At 43.1% G+C, this 17,795-nt stretch overlaps 3 protein-coding genes across 3 annotated transcripts in view; 2 read left to right on the plus strand and 1 right to left on the minus strand.

Annotated features, from left to right (window-relative positions):
* FGF2 (fibroblast growth factor 2) overlaps window positions 1–1,729 on the plus strand; it is a 20,156-nt gene extending 18,427 nt beyond the window's left edge. The window contains exon 3 of the mRNA XM_040063663.2: window positions 1,190–1,729. Coding sequence (XP_039919597.1) covers window positions 1,190–1,375 — 186 coding nt within the window. The 3' untranslated portion in view covers window positions 1,376–1,729. The remainder of the gene's footprint in view (window positions 1–1,189) is intronic.
* On the minus strand, window positions 1,707–13,818 carry NUDT6 (nudix hydrolase 6). The gene is made up of 5 exons (XM_040063662.1): window positions 13,659–13,818; window positions 12,537–12,740; window positions 7,705–7,760; window positions 5,211–5,265; window positions 1,707–2,246 (listed from the first exon to the last, which is right to left on the minus strand). The coding sequence occupies exons 1-5, from the start codon at window positions 13,816–13,818 to the stop codon at window positions 1,858–1,860; spliced, it is 864 nt and encodes a 287-aa protein (XP_039919596.1). The 3' UTR covers window positions 1,707–1,857.
* Window positions 13,819–13,926: 108 nt separating this feature from the next.
* Window positions 13,927–17,795, plus strand: part of AFG2A (AFG2 AAA ATPase homolog A) — a 163,800-nt gene continuing 159,931 nt past the window's right edge. Inside the window, exons 1-4 of the mRNA XM_040063661.1 lie at window positions 13,927–14,059; window positions 14,471–14,595; window positions 15,184–15,341; window positions 17,040–17,098. Of these exons, the coding sequence (XP_039919595.1) occupies window positions 13,927–14,059; window positions 14,471–14,595; window positions 15,184–15,341; window positions 17,040–17,098 (475 nt within the window). The remainder of the gene's footprint in view (window positions 14,060–14,470; window positions 14,596–15,183; window positions 15,342–17,039; window positions 17,099–17,795) is intronic.

A 17,795-nucleotide genomic window follows, 5' to 3' on the forward strand; every position in this document is an offset into this window, starting at 1 on the left:
AGGAAATGGCTGGTGGTGAATGCAGATAGCTCAACCCCCCCCTTGGAAAATGCTCTTTTTAACTGAAAATATTTGTATAGAAATGCATCTGTTCCATCAGATTTTCAATGGAAAAACAGAAACATTTCCCATCTGATACGGCTTATTTTGACTTTCTTTATAATAAGAATGAAATACTTTCACTTTATGGAATGAAATGTGATTATTTCATTTAATGAAGAAAGTTCCCAAACTTCCCATGAAAGGAAGAATTTTGACTAACTTGTATTTTATGGTAAATAGTTTGTTATTTAAGGATATGACCTCTTCATTCTGTCGTGCTTACGTGGTTTCGCTGTGATCAGCCAGGTTTTGCCAGAATTCAAGGACTTGACTGGAAGCAAAATTTTTGTCTTTTGATGTTACAGATTCAAATTGTGCTCAAAGAATATTTGTGAGAATAACTGGCATTTAGTTTGAGCAGAGTTAAGGTGTTTTGTGAGGTGCTGTGAAAGCTTCTACTGCCAGATCCCGTACTCTGGGTGCAGCCTGGACTGAAGTGTATTTGAAAGGAAAAACCACAGATATCCAGGGTTTTTCCAGGTGCTGAGACTGACAGTGCAGTGGCTGGCATCGTGCTCCTGCTGGACAGTAGTCCAGCTCCTGAAATGTCGCCTCTGGCAGATGTTAAGGAATACACAGGTCATGAAGCCTGAGCTGTCATTTCTCACCTAAATGATGAGGTTTATGTTAAAATGTTTACATTGACAATGTACTGTAGGAAAGCACTGGAGTCACGTATGCTTTGGGGGAAAATAAGGACTTTTCTTTTTTCACCCTTTTTTGATGTGCCTCTGCCTGAATTTCCAGCTCGGGCAGTTGTACTGAATTGTCTGTACTCTTCTGCTTTTTGTTCTTCAAGGCTTCTTTACAAATTTACTGATCAGAACAAAGAATTATACAGTTAAAAGCAAATTAAAAGCTGCTTGATGTGTGTTAGATACAATAAATGAACCACAGGTAAAAACCTCTTCTTGTAGGTGTTTTTAACAATATTTTCACAGTAAGTGTCTTTCTTCAGTTGTGAAACAGTTAATCTCTATTTCATAATACCAAAGGTGCTGCTCACATTCTTGCTAAGTTAGTCCCTTGAATGTGAAGAATCAATTTGTGGTGCTACACCAGTAATGCCTTCTCTTTCCCCTTTTAGAAATACGCAACAGAAGAATGTTTCTTTTTTGAGCGTTTGGAATCCAATAACTATAACACTTACCGGTCACGGAAATACTCGGATTGGTACGTGGCACTGAAAAGAACTGGACAGTACAAACCTGGACCAAAAACCGGACCCGGACAGAAAGCTATCCTTTTCCTTCCCATGTCTGCTAAAAGCTGACTTCCATGGCAGATTCTGAGCACCCGTGCCACACAGCACTAAAGATGTCGCCTTTCCTACTCCTCTCCGAAGCAGCCAAATAGAAGGAATTATTTGCTGATATTATAAGTACTTCTGCAGATACCAGATTAAACCATGAATGTTTCATACTGTCCTTATATTGCTCTTTAAACCTATTGTGCCAGTGTGTGTGGAGGTAAAATGACTTGCAGAATATATTTTCAGGATCAGTAACACTTCTGTTTTCTTCTAGGTACCTATGCATTTTATTTACCTTATGCTTGCTTTACGGAATAGAGGAGAACCAACCTGATCACACTCATAGCAATAATTAACTTTAAAACTAATTTATATCTTAGTTTATTAGAGAATAATTACGTTTTAATAATTACCGAAAAAGAAGTCCATGGATAACTGTAATACGCAACACTGCAATAATAATTCTAAATTATTACTATAAGGAAATGTGAAACGCATTGCTATCACGTCATGTTTCTGTAGGACTCGGGCAGCTCCCTGTGGTAGAGTTTGTAGAACAGGCCTGTGTAGACAGCTGGGAACTCCCTCATGGTTATGTCAATCCTGTCGAACCCTTCCCGGTAGCCGAACAGTAAGAGCCTGGCCACGTTGCGGGTGATGGGTGTGGTGTTTTCCATCCTGGCCAGCTCCTCCAGGTCCATCCACTCACACCGGAGGCACTCGTGCTGGCAGAAGCTGATGTGGAAGGAGGAGGGCTCCATGCGGCAGATGATGTACATGTCTGACTTCCCGAAGGCTCCGGGGTGTTCGTGTTGCTGCCTGATGCTTAGGATGGACTTGAACTCTGACTTGATGCCAGTCTCTTCAAAAACCTCTCGAACTGCTGTGTCTCCTGGGTGGAAAGAGCAATCATTACAATAATACATCTGAGAGTAACTTAGCACTCCTTAAACCTTTTGGAAAGGTAGAAAGCCTCTTACTCAGCATGTTCTCTGTTCTGCTTCATAAGGTTTTCAGAACGTAAGTCTGTTTTTCCACTACAAGGATAAGCTAATTTTTTGGTCCCCAAACAAAAGTAATTGCTGTGTGCCTTTCCTGTGTATATCCTACAGAATTACTTGGGTAATGCTGCTGTACAGGGTGTGGCTTGTAATGGACACTGATGGCTGCTGGCTCCACTGATCCGTTAATCCAAAACAGCGCTGCGCTCTCTGCCTTCCTTTGGATCCATCCCTCTCCTTGCCCCTGCCCAGTCTCAGGTTCAGACCCTGTGCAGCTGCATCGGTACTTACGCCAGATCTCTTGATCAGATCAGTGTCACTGCACTTCACCCCAAGGGGTAACAAAATGGGTAAAACTCTTTTCAGAGAGAGAAAGTTGGTGCCATGTCCTTTTCAAGATGTACCTTAAGAGTCAGGTGGCATTTCAAATATGCCACAGCACCAGTGCAGCGCAGAGCCTGTTCTTGCAGGAAACACGCTGCAATCGTGCTGCATCTGTGCTGCACGTGTGCATTATGAGTGCCCCAGCCAGAGTGAGGTCAGTGCTAACATTCCTCACCACAAATGCAGCAGGAGCTTTTAGGGGTCTGCAGGGTCTGTGTGCTGCAATTACAGCCAGAGAACCACCCATCCATCCAGAACTCCTCCAGAGAGAAGATTTTTCTCTTCAATAACAAACTGAAGAGTCACAAAGAAGTTTTTTAATATTCCACTGATTTCCCCAAAGTCTGCAGTTTCATTGTAGTCAAGTCAAATCCTACTTGCCTGGTGGGTTAAATGCTTGCTTTTCCCAAATTAATGTCTGATTTGAGTCGTCAATGTACAGAACTGTTGTGCAACGTTACCTGTTCCTGTTAGTTCATTTTCAGTAAGGAACGTGTGCTGGCTTGCTTCCAAAAGCAAATGCATTTTGAAAGACTGAGCGATTCACCATCCTGTGGAAGCTTGCATCTTGCCAAGTCAGCGGGTAACAAAACAGACATTTTGGGGATAGTTCCAGATATTGGAAATGGTAACTACCTGTGGCAGGTGGTTTTGTTAGTGGGCAAGAGGCCGTATTACACAGAAGTGAAGTGAAATTGTGAGGAATGCTGAGGCGGGCTTTGTTTAAGAAAATTGCAGAAATAAGGGATTTCATTTAAGCTTTGAGCTTTGCTTTTAGATGAAGTGTCATTTTCTGTTTCCCTTTTATTTAAATGTGTGTGTATATATATAAGTATCTAATGACAGTTAAACTAGAAGAAACACTAGGGCTGGCATTTCAGAAATACTCAAGATACAAAAATGTGTGCACTTTGCCTAATCTGCATTATGAAACTATTGGTGTCACTTGCGTGAGTCAGTTGGCACTCATTTAAGTAGGCAGCCGTGCATGTTGTCACTTCATGTAACCAAAGGATTTAAGCATTGTAATTGCAATTTTTAATTGTAATTTAAAATTTAGTCCCTTGAGTGTCTCGTGCTTTTAAGGTTTGGTGTAAGAATGAAAAAGGGAAATTAGGCTCTATTATATTTTATGCTTCACTAATTTATATCTTCTTGTAATATGTGATGCAGAGAATCATAACTTTTGTTATTCTGTAGTTCAGAAGTGTCAGGAGAGAAGTTTTAAGAGACTTTTCTCTTGAGTGGTTTTTAGTCCAGGCTCCAGCCATAATCTCAACTGTTAAGTGAGGGGTGGCTGCTGTCATACTCAGTAGCAGTATCACTCTGGGGAATCCCACTGGAATGCCAGTGCTGGTCATTTGTTGTTCCCTAGAGTACAGGAATCCTGCTGCTGCTGGCACTAAAAGTGAGAAGGAGTCTGGCTAGACAACAGCCATGGCATTTGGGATTCTTTTGAAAACATGGATCCATTTCACCACATTGCATTGCATTGCATTGTCCAGCAAATATTTTTGATTTCCATCACCAGGTTTGACAGAACGACTTAAAACATGACTCGTGAGTTATGAAAACTAAAGTCAGCCATATCCTGACAACCAGCAACTTTCTCCATGTATTGAAATAATAACTGGAATACAACCCTACCACACACTGTTGTAGGGAGACTGCTGAAACAATAGGTATTTCTAAGGTATGGAACAGTCATGAAAGCTGGGCTCAACACCCAGCTTAACAAATAACCAGCCTATGGATCATGATTTTAAGGGCTAGCATACAAAGGAGAAAAAAGCGCCAGATTTTCTCTTTTCATAAACTCCCTTGTTCATTCACCTGTGAAGATAAACTGCAGTCGTGTTCATCAGCTGTGCTGTGTTGGAGAGAAATGAGAAGTTTCCTCAAACCGGCATTGTTTCCTACCACAGGAGTGCCTCATGTCTCTGTTGTGAGTAGGTACCCACAAGACTGAGGCCCTGTGCCGAGGAGCTCTTGGTCCAAAGTAATCAAGTGAAGGGGGTGGAAGGAAGCAAGTGCCTTTATTTCTGTTTTGTGCATAAAAAGGGAGAGATGGAAATTTTTGCTTAGTCCATCCCTGAGGTCACTGCCCTGGATTCCAGTGTGAGCCGAGAGCTCCTTGTTTCAGTTTTATTTGGGCTATATATGGATTACCTTAATCCTCTGCAGTTCTGGCTCACTGCAGCATATCTGACCAGCCTGTAAAAACTTAGCTGGCCTCAAGTACTCACTTAAAAGAAAGTATGGAAAAGAGTAAATGATACAAACACAAAACTTCTTTTTCCTGAACATGCTAGCCTGTTACCTTTAGGGTCCCAGGATTGTGTCACTCCATCTATTCACCATTAATTCAAGGGAACAATCCATCACAGGAGCGACGTAGGTCGCGCTGTATTTCAGTGGTATTCATGTCTTTATAGTTCTGCTGATGGCTGACCTGTTCTCATAGAACTTACCAATGTCTTCTCCTGGATTAGACAGACCTCCTGGAAATTTCCATGCGTTTATAGTCTGTATTGGAGGAAAAATCCATTAATATGAAATAGTCAGCCTGTGTTGCACTCTTTAATATGGAGACAATTAACACATAACTTTTTTTTTTTTTTTTTTGGTTGAAGTTGCAGTATCGTTATTTTACAAATACCAGTAAGTAGGAACTTGTTTGTTCCTGCTGACAGGATGATCAGAGACAGCTACAGTCTGTATGAACTATTGGAACAAAACACCTACTGATTGAAAATACAAACTGTCTACCAGTCATTAGACAACGTTGCTGCTAGATAGAGTAGTTGATTATTAAAAAACCAAGCTGCTATAGACTATATAATCCTATATTTAATCACTAATGTATTCCACTTCCATTGTTTTGGCTTTTTAAAAATGTATATATATTTAATCTTACAAGCAGGTATTATGATTGTACTGTTCTATACTGCACTGGCTTTAAGATGTTTCTGTGTGTCTGTAATGATCATTTAGGGTAACTTGTCATTTTTCTTGGACTACAAGAAATGAGGGCTTGTGTGTGATTAATGTATAGAAACATTTATTGACTTGCAATAAAGTTCAGTATTAAAACGTGAAGTGCGGGCTTGGTGTTGTTACTTACACTGATAAAGGAGTCCCAGTCCCTGCACCTCTACAAATCTTTGTGTTCTTGCAAGGCTTTACCTTTACTTCTAGGTACTTTCTATTTCTTTCCCTGTTAAAAGTTTGTGTAGGAAGAAGTTACCCTTCTCTTAGAAATAAATGCAGTAAAAAGGTACACTGGCCCCCAAAAAGCTTTTTATGTCTATGCAGCATAGCAGGGAAGCTGTGTGCTTTCCAGTGATTTGAAAACCTAATGACTACACTGGAAAATTCATTTTTTTTCCTGGGCATTCTTAAAGGGCTTGGATAGGAATTTAAAATAATAGACGAAAAACAGTGCAGATGGAAAATACATATATTTTTCTATTGGCTTTCAGTTTTACTTTTAGTTCCTGGAAATCTTTGTGTGCTATGGAATTGTCCTGTCACAATTAAACCCAAACAGCTCTTAAAATTACAACAACTGTTATTTTTTGCAACTCTGATATCTGTTTAAGATATTTACTAAAATGTATGCATGCACATTTATCCTTTTGTGTATAAAAGGGTAAATAAATGTCGTGTTTCTAATGTTTACAACATGCTATTCTGTCCCTGGAGACTCTCTGGAGCTGCAATCACTTTTGGAGTCTACAGCATGAGAGTTAGGTTTATGCTTTAATTGGTAATTGCTGAATGAAAGCCTGAAGATCCTTCTAAAGCCAAGTCCTCAACATTTTACTTTATTGCAAGTAAAAATATAAAATACAAAAATGAAAAAGCAACATCTTCTTCAATTAGAGGAAACAAGTTCAGAGGAAGAGAAACCTTCAGGAGACCTTTGCCTTTTGTAGTAGAAACTTAACATGTGATGTGATTGAACCTGCCTATGAAAGCAGTTCATTAACTGCATTACAGGTCCTAATGAACTGATGTTTTGGGTCCTGAGGAGAAAAGTCTTAGTAACTATTTCAGGAAAGACAGGAGAATGCAGCCACTGAGATTCTGGCACAGTTTTAACTGTATAAAATGAAAATTATGCATCCAAGTGTATTTCAGTCTACTTAGCGAAGTTTTGATAGTTTCATGTTAAAAGTGCATTAATCTCACTCTCTTAGAGATTTAATTAACGCACTTTTGACATCAAGCACTTAAACTTGCAGATGAAAGTATAATGGAGGCAAAATGTTTCTAGAATGGAGTAGCACAGGCAGTTGCCAGTGACTGAGAGCTTTCTGCAGTAGCTGACTTAGCCTTAGGGGCTGGAAGACATTTCAGTGATGGATGCCCAGTGACCTCAAGCCACATCACAGGAGCCACCCTCACCACAGCACTGCTCTGGTCTGGCACCCTCTGTAGTGAGGGCAGGTGCTTCCATGTGTGAGGAATTAAAGATCTTTACACCTGCTGGACCAAGGTGCTCTCCCAGGTCACGGCCAACCATGCTACTGCTTGTTTAAAGCCACACATACACCTGGAATTCTGGAAACCAAACCAAATCAGAATCCTCTCAAAATCTGTTTTGAGCCTTGGGGATTTTCCAGAGATCTGCATAGATCCAAACACAAGATCAGGGACTCCTGGGTTAGTTATAGGAGAAAACAGAAAACTCAAAGCAGGAAGGATACTTAGTTCTGCTGAATCAGTCTGCAGTTATAATTTATCACAAAGCTGTTGATTTTCAGAGTTGGGTTTTTTTCCCCTTAATAAGGAATTTAGCAATCTGTAGATATATGTGTTTAAGACACTTGTAAAAGGAAATAACTTTTAACTATCACAATTTTGGACTAGAATAAAAATAAACATATATTTTTGTTTTATACTACAGAATAGGCTTATCTAAACAAACTTCTCTATTTTATAATCCTGCATCAAACATACCTTATTTCTGTCTTGCACAACCACCACCTTTCCAGTGCTTTCATCTAGAACAGCACCTGGTACAGAAAGAATATTGAGGAAGAGGAAGTGTTGGACAATGTCGTTCAATCCTAACAACCAAAACTTAACGTTTTGATAAAGCATAGCAAACCCCTAATGTACAGTTAGCAAGGTTTGTATGGATGAATCACAAAGTGGTTTGTCAGGGGAAATTGGATCCACAATAAGATATCAGAAAAAGGTTTAAGTATCCCATATAAAAATTCAAAGTTGGCAGTACCGAGATAAATAATTGCAACATTTAATTCCAGATTAGACAAGAAATGAAAAGAAAAGCTTGCTTGTGTTATCAGAACTAAAGAATGCAAGATCAAGAGGTTAACCAAACAATCTGGCAAAGTTGCTCACTTCAGTAGAGACATGCCTGTAATCTTCCTCAAATAAGAGAGAATTTTCCAGTGACTCTGTCTGAGAAGCCACCCTTAAGGACAAATTTTTCTCCAGTGAAATGAATGACAAAGCCCCCACTTGCTGTAGTGAAGATTTGAGTGTTTTTGTGTTAACACCACACAGGGTTTAATACTCTGGGCTGACTGCACAGATGATGTTCAGCTGTGTGACTGTCTCTGAACTCGCACTACCCAGGTAACAACTCTTGACAGGAACTGCACGGTAATTTGAGTCAACTTCTTAATCAAAAAGTGTTGCTTCCAAGTGGAAAAGGGACACTTTCACTTGATGAAAAACCTGTCTGACTGAGAAGTGCAGCTTTTCCTTATGTCCTCATGCTCAGCCCATGACTTTCTCCCACAGATTACAAGTTTTCCTACTTTCTGGAACCTAAGTGCTTTCATGTTTAATTATGTCATACTCACTGGTCATACTCTAAAAATGTCCCTCCCTTAAAACAGGTATTTTTCTCAGATTTTAAAGAGCGCTGTGGTGAGCAGGACGAGTCTTGTGGTGCAACTTACCAGGATCTTTTCCACATCAGTCATGCATGGCTTTTAAATTAGAGGTTAACAGTAACAAAATGCTTATGTCATTTTACAGCAGGAGGGAGCGGATACAGGCACATCTGTGATGACACGTGCATTTAAAATGCTATGGGGAAGTATACCCACAGGAAGGAATTATTAAGGAGTGAGTGTCCAGCTAAAAACATCCTGTTTTTAAATAATACATGGCAGAGCTATGTGTAGGAGGATATTTCAAAGATGAAGTACCAGTCTTCCTTCAAGATATGTCAAAGGACGTGCTTTCAGAGGGTAGTCACGTATCTGCCTCCCCATGGCTTGTGACTTTATGATTTCATTCCTCCTGTAAATATTTAGCAATGTCTAAGTTCAGCTACTGTAATGATTAAAAGAGGCAACAAAAGGAAAGCAGGAGGAACTTTGTGACTAGAGAATTTGTTTTCTAGAAAAGCCATTCCTCAGCCAAAGGGTTTGCTGAGACCAGGGAGGGATGGTGAAGGCAGGAAAACTGCCGTTTGAATCAAACAGAAAGTGGATTTGCTCTCCCCTGGTGCCCTGAAATTGAAGCCTATGAATGTAATTTTTGGCACTGAAATTCCCAGCGAGGTGATCAGAATCTCTGCTGGTGGATACCTAAATACAGAGCAAGAAGAAAGAAAACACACTAACAGGATTTGCTGTCTGGTCTCATGTTCCCTTGCTGGGCCACTGGCTTCAGTGAGATTAGAGTCTGACTGCCCTGAACTGTGGTTTTTAAAACTCTCCCTCCTGCTACAAATGTGGCACCTGGAGCTTTAAGTCATCCAATGCCAGGCTGACTTTCTGGAAAGGTTTATACTTGAAACCAAACCAAGTAATCACAATACCATTTGGTTTTGAATGTTCTCTTTTGGGGAATAGGCAAGAAAAGCATTAAAAAAATAAAAAAGAATCCCTTACATAAGTCCAGATAATGAGTAATGGAGAAGAAAAATATCTTTATCCTACCTGTTTTATTTGTGACTGATGCAAAAATGCATGCAAACATGTTCAGTGTTGAGAAGCACTTATCAACCACAGAACGAGTGCAGACACTGCTGCCTGCACTGTAAGCATCAGCAGACAGGAGCAGGTATTTGTAAAACAACTTGGAACTTTTTTAAAGTCAATTTTCATAAGGCTTATCAAGCCTCTCCACCTCCATCTTCCTGTGCAGTTTCACAGTAACGCAGCTGCTCATTTTAGATTTCCCTAAGTACCAGGACTGGCCAAGGCTGATGATCCTATGTGTGTGTAGGCTCTCCTTCCTGGAGTCCTTCAGCTCTAAGGACTTTGTTTCAACAAGTGGATTAAGGTGGTAGCAATGCAAATAACAGCTGTGTCTAAGGCTTGTAGACCATGCGAGGGGGAAGAAAATGCCTTTCACTTTTCTTCTTTCACTTTCCTTCCTCAAGCTTGTCTTCTCATGCCTTTGCTGCCTGGCATATTTACAAACATGTCACTTTCTGGATGGCAGGCCACATCCTCCTCGGAGGCAAAGAATTTTGGACATGCTTTTTATTAAACACGTTAATCACTTCATACACCAGAGACTCCTCTGTATCTTTACACATGTGGAAAATCCTGCCGCCTACAAACGGACGTAGTAACTTAGCTGGAAGACACATCACGTATTCCGCTATTTCTAAACAATAATGGCCAAGCCCAATGAGTAACATTTGCTACTCTCTGCTTGGCCACTCTCCTCCAGTCTGGTAAAACATGACCTGACCCCGCTTATTCACACCTTTGTCATCACTTGGCTGCACGGTCCTGAGGCACAAGCCCTGGCTGTGCTGCGTTTGCTGCGTGGGAAACTCCAGACAGGAGGAAAACCAGCTGCCGGTCTACTTGGCAACGAGACTCGCTACCTGTTCCTTGTTCCTGTGCTGGCTTCCTGCTGGCCAGCCAACCACTCTCACATCTCTGCTTTCCATTTTCAGGATGCTCACAGGACTGACTCCTGCATTTCACTGACTGGTCACAGCTTTGAGATAGAGGGTCTCACCAGAAAAGTGATTTTATTTACTGCAGACATGTTCTAAAATACCTTTTGGTTAGGGAATAAAGAAAGCCTTGTGTTTGACCCCCTCCTCAATATCCATATTTAAATACTTTAATATTTCAATAAAATGAATTAAACATAGAATGGAGTCTTTCCACTACCTAGGGTCTCCCTCCTAAAGTAGAAAGATAATGAAATAAACCTACCAGGGGGTAGACACGCTGCTTAGTGTATTTTTGGGATGTGTTCCAGATCCACTGACAGTGAGCAGAACGAAGGACAAAAAAACCCCACACAGCAGTCATTATTTCACACTTGTTTACCTGCCTAGAATGCTTTCCTGAAGTATTTACATCCTTTAAAGAAAATCCCAATAATGACTAAAAGCATATAGGTTTGAAAAATGGTAGCAAAGAACACATATGTTACAGGTTGCACAATTTTAAAATCCATACAATAAATTATGAAATCTGTATACCTGCACTTACTGAAGTTTTCTTCAAAGTTTTTTTCCTACTTGCAGAGTGCAAAGTGTTTTGAAGCACAGCTGCAAATTATGCTCTGAAAATAGATTTTTAAACATTTTCAAGTCTTTCAGAGTTATGATTTTCCTTATAGTTCTTTCTGATGCCCACCAGGGTCACAGCTTATCTATGCGATTTCCTTTCAAGCAGCACTTTCAGCTGTGCAAGTTCTACTTCAGAAAACTTCTCTTTCACTTAGGTTTCCTCAGGAAGAGTAACCCAGTGCTTTTGCGAGGAGAATGCACTGCCCTGCTCCAGTTTAACACCACATATTTTAATGGTGAGGTTTCCATACCTCAGGAAAACATTTTCCAACATGTCCACAGTCAAACTCCAAGGCCGCCTCCAGCATCCACCCTGCCCTCTGCTGGCCTGGGAACCGAAGACTCCCACTACCGATGGCAGTAGCACTGTTTTGTAATTCAAGCGGCTTTTTCCCCCCCAAACCTCCTTTCACCTGATCTGCTCCTGCACAGAACAAACAATCTTTTGTGAGTTCTTCCTAACTAGATTTTTCAAATTGCTGTTTATGGGTCTTAACACCACTTGGTGGAGAAATAACACCCCACAGAGTCCCTGCAAGCCAAGGACAAACAAGTCAGGGTTGCAACTGGAGAGATTTGCTCTCCCCACTCTTGTAGTTTCTGTGTGTTAATGTAACCCTTAACCAGTAAATGAGGGGTCCAAACCAATCTCCAATTACAGGTAACCAAGCGATGGGATAGGTAATGGCTTATCTATGGAACTCTGGTGAGTGAGACAACAAAACCACTGGAATCTGGTGAAGCTAACTGCAAGCTGACGGTATTTTCAGCTTATCATCAGTCCCTTGTGCTGTGCTATATGAAAAAATAAAAAAGAAAAAAGGGGAAACCATCTTGTCTAGCTCCTTGGAGATTTTCTCAGTTATGGAACAACTTTCTATCTGTGGTTGTGGGAGGTCTAGATGGATAAGAGTATGGCGCTTTTTTTTTTTTTTTTGTAAAATATGTCTGGATTAAAGGGACAGCTAAGATCAGCTTTCAGACCATTGCAATTTAGGCTAATAGTTGCTTTAGCTTCTGAACAATCCCTGTTGGGTCAAGTTTTCCCCGTTTACAGACATTAACTTGAACACAGTTTAGACAGATAAACATATTAAGCACAGAGAGCAGAGACGTGCTTTTTTCTCTACGTTGGTGGTTTCTTGTTCATTCCAAAATGCAGTAGCCATGTGAATGGTTTTCACGTGCTGGTTGTAGAGGAACAATTCCTACCGAACGGGCTCCTTCAAGACTTTCTGTGGGTGCAACCAGTCCTGTAACTCACCTGCAACCCCCAGCTGGTGTGTGGCGAAGCCCGGCAGCCTGCTGGGCCCCTCTCCCAGCCACAGCGTCAGGGTGGACGAGCCCTGCTCAGCGTGGTGGAAGGCAAAGCCTTGGGAAGCAGCCACTGCCACAAGGCTGCTCTGGAGGATGGGGACACGGAGCCAAACAGCAACACGGCCTTCATCCTGCCACTGAGACACGGACTCTGCAAGAGAGGGAAGTGAGGAGAGTCAGGGACCCCTCTGCCTTTGATCTGTGTTGTTTTAAACTTCACCACACAACCCAGCCATCTGTAATGTGCAAAATCTGTATTTTCACATCATTTACCAGAGGGTAAAACTATGGTTGGTGTGAGAAACTCACTGGCAGTCTCAGAGGCTGCCAGCTCAACATTTTATGCGGTACAACTTGGTGTTCACGTGCAAAATGGTGGCTTTCACATTTAGGGTCTGCCATGAGAAACAGGTGAAACTACTCTTCAGGAGAGCTGTGTCCAGTTCTGGGCTCCTCAATACAGCGAAGAGAAGGAACTACTGGAGTGGATTCAGCAGAGGCCACAAAAAGGATGAGGGGTCTGGACTGTCTCTGAGGAGAGACTGCGGGAGCTGGGCTTGTTCAGTCTGGAAATGAGTCTCAGATGAGACCACATCAATCCACGCAAATATCTCAAAGGTGGGTGCCAAGAGAATGATGCCAGACTCTTTCCAGTGGTGCCCAGTGATGGGACAAGGAGCAATGGCCATAAACTGAAACACCTGAGGTTTCACCTCAACACGAGGAACGACTTCACGCTGAGAGCGGCAGGGCACTGGAACAGGCTACCCAGTGGGGGCATGGAGTCTCCTTCTCTGGAGACATTCCAAACCCACCTGCTCTGGTTCGTCACTCCTGTGTCACCTGCTCCGGGCGATCGGACTGGATGATCTCCAGAGGTCCCTTCCAGCCCTAATTATTCTACGGTTCTGTGAACGACCCCCGCTCCCTCCTGCCAGCGCCCCGGCCGCGGCTCAGGGGCCGTGAGGGGAAGGCGGCGGCTGAGAGCGCCCCCTGGCGGGCCCCCTGCCGCCCCTCACACACCGCCCCCCGCCCGCCCCGGCACTCGGGACCCCCGCCCGGCACTTGCCCCGCAGCCACCGCCCAAAGGCGGCCCGCTCCAGCCGCGGGGAGCCGCGCAGCTCGCCTAGGTCCACGCTCACCCCCCCGAACTTATCCGGCCTCGCCCGCAGCCTCGCTAGGGCCGCCCAGCTCCGCGCCCTCCGCAGCGCCCGCCACGGGCCCGCCATGGCGCCGAGCGGGGCGGGGAGCGGCCGCCCCCGGGGGGCGGGGAGCGGCCGCCCCCGGGGCGGCGCCGGCCTCTGCTCCGGAACCGCTCCGCGCCGGCCGCGGGCAGCATGTCCGCCTCCTCTTCCAGAAGGAAGAGCAAGGGGCGCCCGGCCGCGGGCGGCGGCTCCCCGCGGGATGCTCCCCTCGGAGCTGCCGCGGGTGGGCCGCTGGCGCTGCGTGTCGCCGACGCCGTGGAGGCAGGTACGGGGGGCGGGGTGCGAGGACGGGCGGCCACAGCCCCGCTGCCTCAGCCCGGCGCGCTGAGGGCGCCTCGTTTGAATCTGAGTCCCTGCCCAGCCGCGCTCCTGGCTCTTGGGGAAGGCGGGACCGGAGGGGTCTATCAGTCCAGGCACCCGTAAAACCTACTCTTATCCCCGCGGAAGGGTGCCGGCGGTAGCGAAATCGCGGTAGAAGAGGCAGTACCGAGCGGCAGCGTGGGACCGCCCGTGTTCGCAGCCCTGCCGGCATCACCTCCCGGGGCTCCGCGCCCTCCCCTCAGGGCGGGTTGTGCTTCCCGGGTACCGCCGGGTTTACTGAGGGGAAGGGGAGAAAAAATTAACTGTTTCTTTTTGTTGTTTGTTTGCTTGTTTGTTGTTCTTCCGAAAACCTTAGGGGATGACAAAGTACCGAAGATGCTGCGCAGAGCGCTGGCTCAGCTGTCGCTGAGCAGCATGAAATCTGCGGACCTCTGCATAGGGAGGCCGGCCCTGCTCACCTCCGCTGATGGGCGACAGGAGGTGAGACCCTTTATTGATCCCATAAGTGCTTGTGCCGTGCTGCTAGCCTGTTCCTGTGTTACTCAATGGAAACCAGCATGGCTCATGCGTTTGAGAAAGATGGTGAATGTGCTCTGCCTTGTTTTCTACACTGTAGTTGCATCTATATTCTCCGTGGTAGAAAAAAATTCATGCAGCTGGGTTTTTTTCTGCAAATTTATAAGTCATGTGTGACTAAATGGGTTATATAATATATCTTGCATAAGCACACACATCTGTTTTGCTTGCAAATAAAGTATATTGTTATTTGCTCATCTTTTTTTCATATGACATATATCATCTGATCAGCACACTGTATGCTTTTGAGTCATGTACAGAATGTATGGAGAGTCCTGGTGGAATTTTTTATTGCATTTTTAGGCAAAATATAACGCCTTCAATTTTGGAAGTATCTTAGATCAACTTTTAAGAGCTCAGTGCCCCTTGTGTTTTGCTCAGTGGAACCAGGTTTTAACTTAATCCTTCATATTAAAGCATTGCTTACCTTGACTGGAATTGAGAATAGTAACACCATGACTGACAGGTGTTTGCTTTGAAAACTCTTCCTAGGTTTGTACTGCTTGGCCCACCACAGGCTTCCCAGGGGGGAAAATTGGGCTGGACGAAACCACACAGAAGAGCCTGAAAGTAAATCCAGGTGATGCCATCACTGTGCAGCCTGTGACTGGTGCAGTCATCCAGGCAGAAGAAGTCGATGTAAAGTTGAGGTATGGAACTTGTTATAACCTGCTTGAGGTTTGTATTCAACCACTTCCCTTTTAAGTTTGTCACACTTCTCATTTCACTGAGTTGACATTTGGATTGTTGCAGAGTCTGATTGTAGTTATTTCCTAAATAAAGTTACTTTACAGTTACTTTTGAAAGTGTGCTAGCACTTAAGTTAACATCACAGTTTCCAGGCAGTCAGTTGCAGATTTTTTTTCCATGAAGAAATTCCTCCTGATGTCCAGAGAGCTCTAGTTTCATGTAAGAAGCAAGAACAAAAATCACTAAAAGAATAAATTGAAGTCCCATTGTTCAAGTGCTTCCTAGATGCTTTACAGGTGTAGTTCATTCTCTGCAAATTAAACACCTCTGGGCAGTGCTTGTATGCATAATTTAGCTTTTCCTCCACTTAAAAGAATCAATCCTCAGCTCCAGACCCCAACAACATAACTATCTGTTTAGTCATCAGGAAGGGCTATGGTATATTAAGAAGTATCCTCTAAATTAACTTAATACACCTGTTTTCCATCAAGTTGCTTTCTTGAGCCTTAAAATCGAGGAGTGGCTTTCATTTGCAGGCTTAGGGCTCCCCCCTTTGTTCACACTTGCAGCAGCTGTGTCTGCTTTAAACGCCTTTGGTGCCGCTGCTTTTCCGTGTCCAGGTGTGAGTGCTTACAGGCATTGTGGACTTCCTAGCTGCAGAATGGATGAAGTAAGTTTTAGCTCTGAGTCAGTTAACTAAATGACTAGAAGATGCTTTGTGGGAAAACTTGGAGTGTTTTGATAGTGAACATGCAAGTGCTCAAGCCACTCTTTTAGTCAATAAAAGCTGTGTACGTGTGTTTGCAAGGCTGAGAGAAACCTGCCTGATCGAAATTCTTCTCAATTCAGTACCTGTAGCAATTATTATCATGCCTGGACAGGTGAGATGCCTGCATTGCCTATTTGTGATCCTAACAAATGATAAATACAATTTAGTTACAGCATTTTGCTTGGTAAAACTAGCCCCGGATTAAATAGTGTGCTGATTTGAAAGCAAAACTAGTGAGAGACTCTAAGTCAGAAAAACAATTCAACAGGAGAAAAGAAATAAAAAAGTAAAATAAAATAAATGCAATAGTACAAAAGATCACTGACAGAGTCAGAATACAACCTCTCACTGTGGTGGTAGCAGTCCAAATGAAGTGGTCTTGTTGAAGCAGTGTTCCCATAGAAAGGTCTGGTAGCTCTTGTCCTCTGGGAATCCAGTGGGTAAGGCTACCTGTGCTGTCCCAAATCCCAGATTATATCCAGGTGGGAATGCTTGGCTCCTCCCCCTGGGTGGAGCATCTCACAATGGGCTGATATAATTTTATCAATTTTGTAATGGGTCCTTGATTGCCCATTAAACAGAGATAGCTCCTGGAGGCAGTTATCTATGAGTCATGCAGCAGGGCACTGATGGGCCATTAACAGAAGATAGTCTGGAGGGAGGGGGCAAGGGAAACACTGCCCAACCTAATTCCAACAGCTCATGTAGATAGTGATAGAATACATACTTTGGGCACATCTTACATTGTAACCTAGGACAAGTAGGTACACTTCTTTTGTTACTATGTGTCTAATAAATTCAGGGTTAAGTCCATATGATATGAAACTGTGAAGTGCTGTGTTTTGTATTTAAATGCTTGGAAAACCACTTTTTTCCCTTCCTACCACAGGGACAAAGATGCCACAGTTAATGCTGAAGAAATGTCTGTCTGTCTGCTGAGGAACCTTGGTATGAGTTTTGCTGCTTCTCTTCTGACTGTTCAATTTTTGTTGTTCTGGATACAAGAGAAAAGAGTTTCCTCTCATATTCTTAATCTCCTTCAAGGGCTTATGGCAAATAGGGGATGGTAATTTGTTCATACTTTGTTCAGGGATCTGTCTTGGGCTAACTGTGTCATCCTGCAAATATCTAATTTGCATTAGTGGTGGTTCGATTTCTCCTGTCCATTACTTGTATTGCTGGCTCAAGTTGGGAGTGTTCAGCAGCCATTGACAGACTTCGGGCTGATACTGTGGTGCACTTCAGAGTTTGCTTTACACTGTTGGGAAAACAGTGCACTGCTGTGCATTAACAACAAGTTAAAGGGTCAAAATTAACTTGAAATCCCAGTCTCTGAATCCCTTTTTAATGTTGCTGGTAAATAAGTAAAGTTGCTCTTCATTGGGTGGTAGGTGTAGATAAGTAAGGTAAGAAAGCAAGGTAAGTTATTCAGGGTAGTGAATACAAAATTTTTACTTCTTGTCATACTAATTCCAAACTCCTTCCTTTTGTATGGAATTTAAAAAGCTGAAATTAATGATAAGTTTATGTATGGGAGATTACATATGATACTGGCAAATGTTTATCCAGTAGAGTTGACCTGTGCACAAAAGGATCATTCAAAGAATCTGAAATTACCTTGTAAATACCTTTTGTTGTGCTGATT

The sequence above is a fragment of the Hirundo rustica genome, chromosome 5 (assembly GCF_015227805.2).
Source record: "Hirundo rustica isolate bHirRus1 chromosome 5, bHirRus1.pri.v3, whole genome shotgun sequence".
Lineage (NCBI taxonomy): Eukaryota > Metazoa > Chordata > Aves > Passeriformes > Hirundinidae > Hirundo > Hirundo rustica.

What these genes read in the sequence shown, in the direction of transcription:
- NUDT6 (XM_040063662.1), bottom strand. Translation starts at nt 13,818, where the DNA reads ATGGCGGGCCCGTGGCGGGCGCTGCGGAGGGCGCGGAGCTGGGCGGCC. An exon ending in TTGTGCAAGACAGAAATAAG is followed by an intron (nt 5,266 to 7,704) that starts GTATGTTTGATG and finishes CCTCCAATACAG; the next exon opens with ACTATAAACGCATGGAAATT. An exon ending in TAATCCAGGAGAAGACATTG is followed by an intron (nt 2,247 to 5,210) that starts GTAAGTTCTATG and finishes CTTTCCACCCAG; the next exon opens with GAGACACAGCAGTTCGAGAG.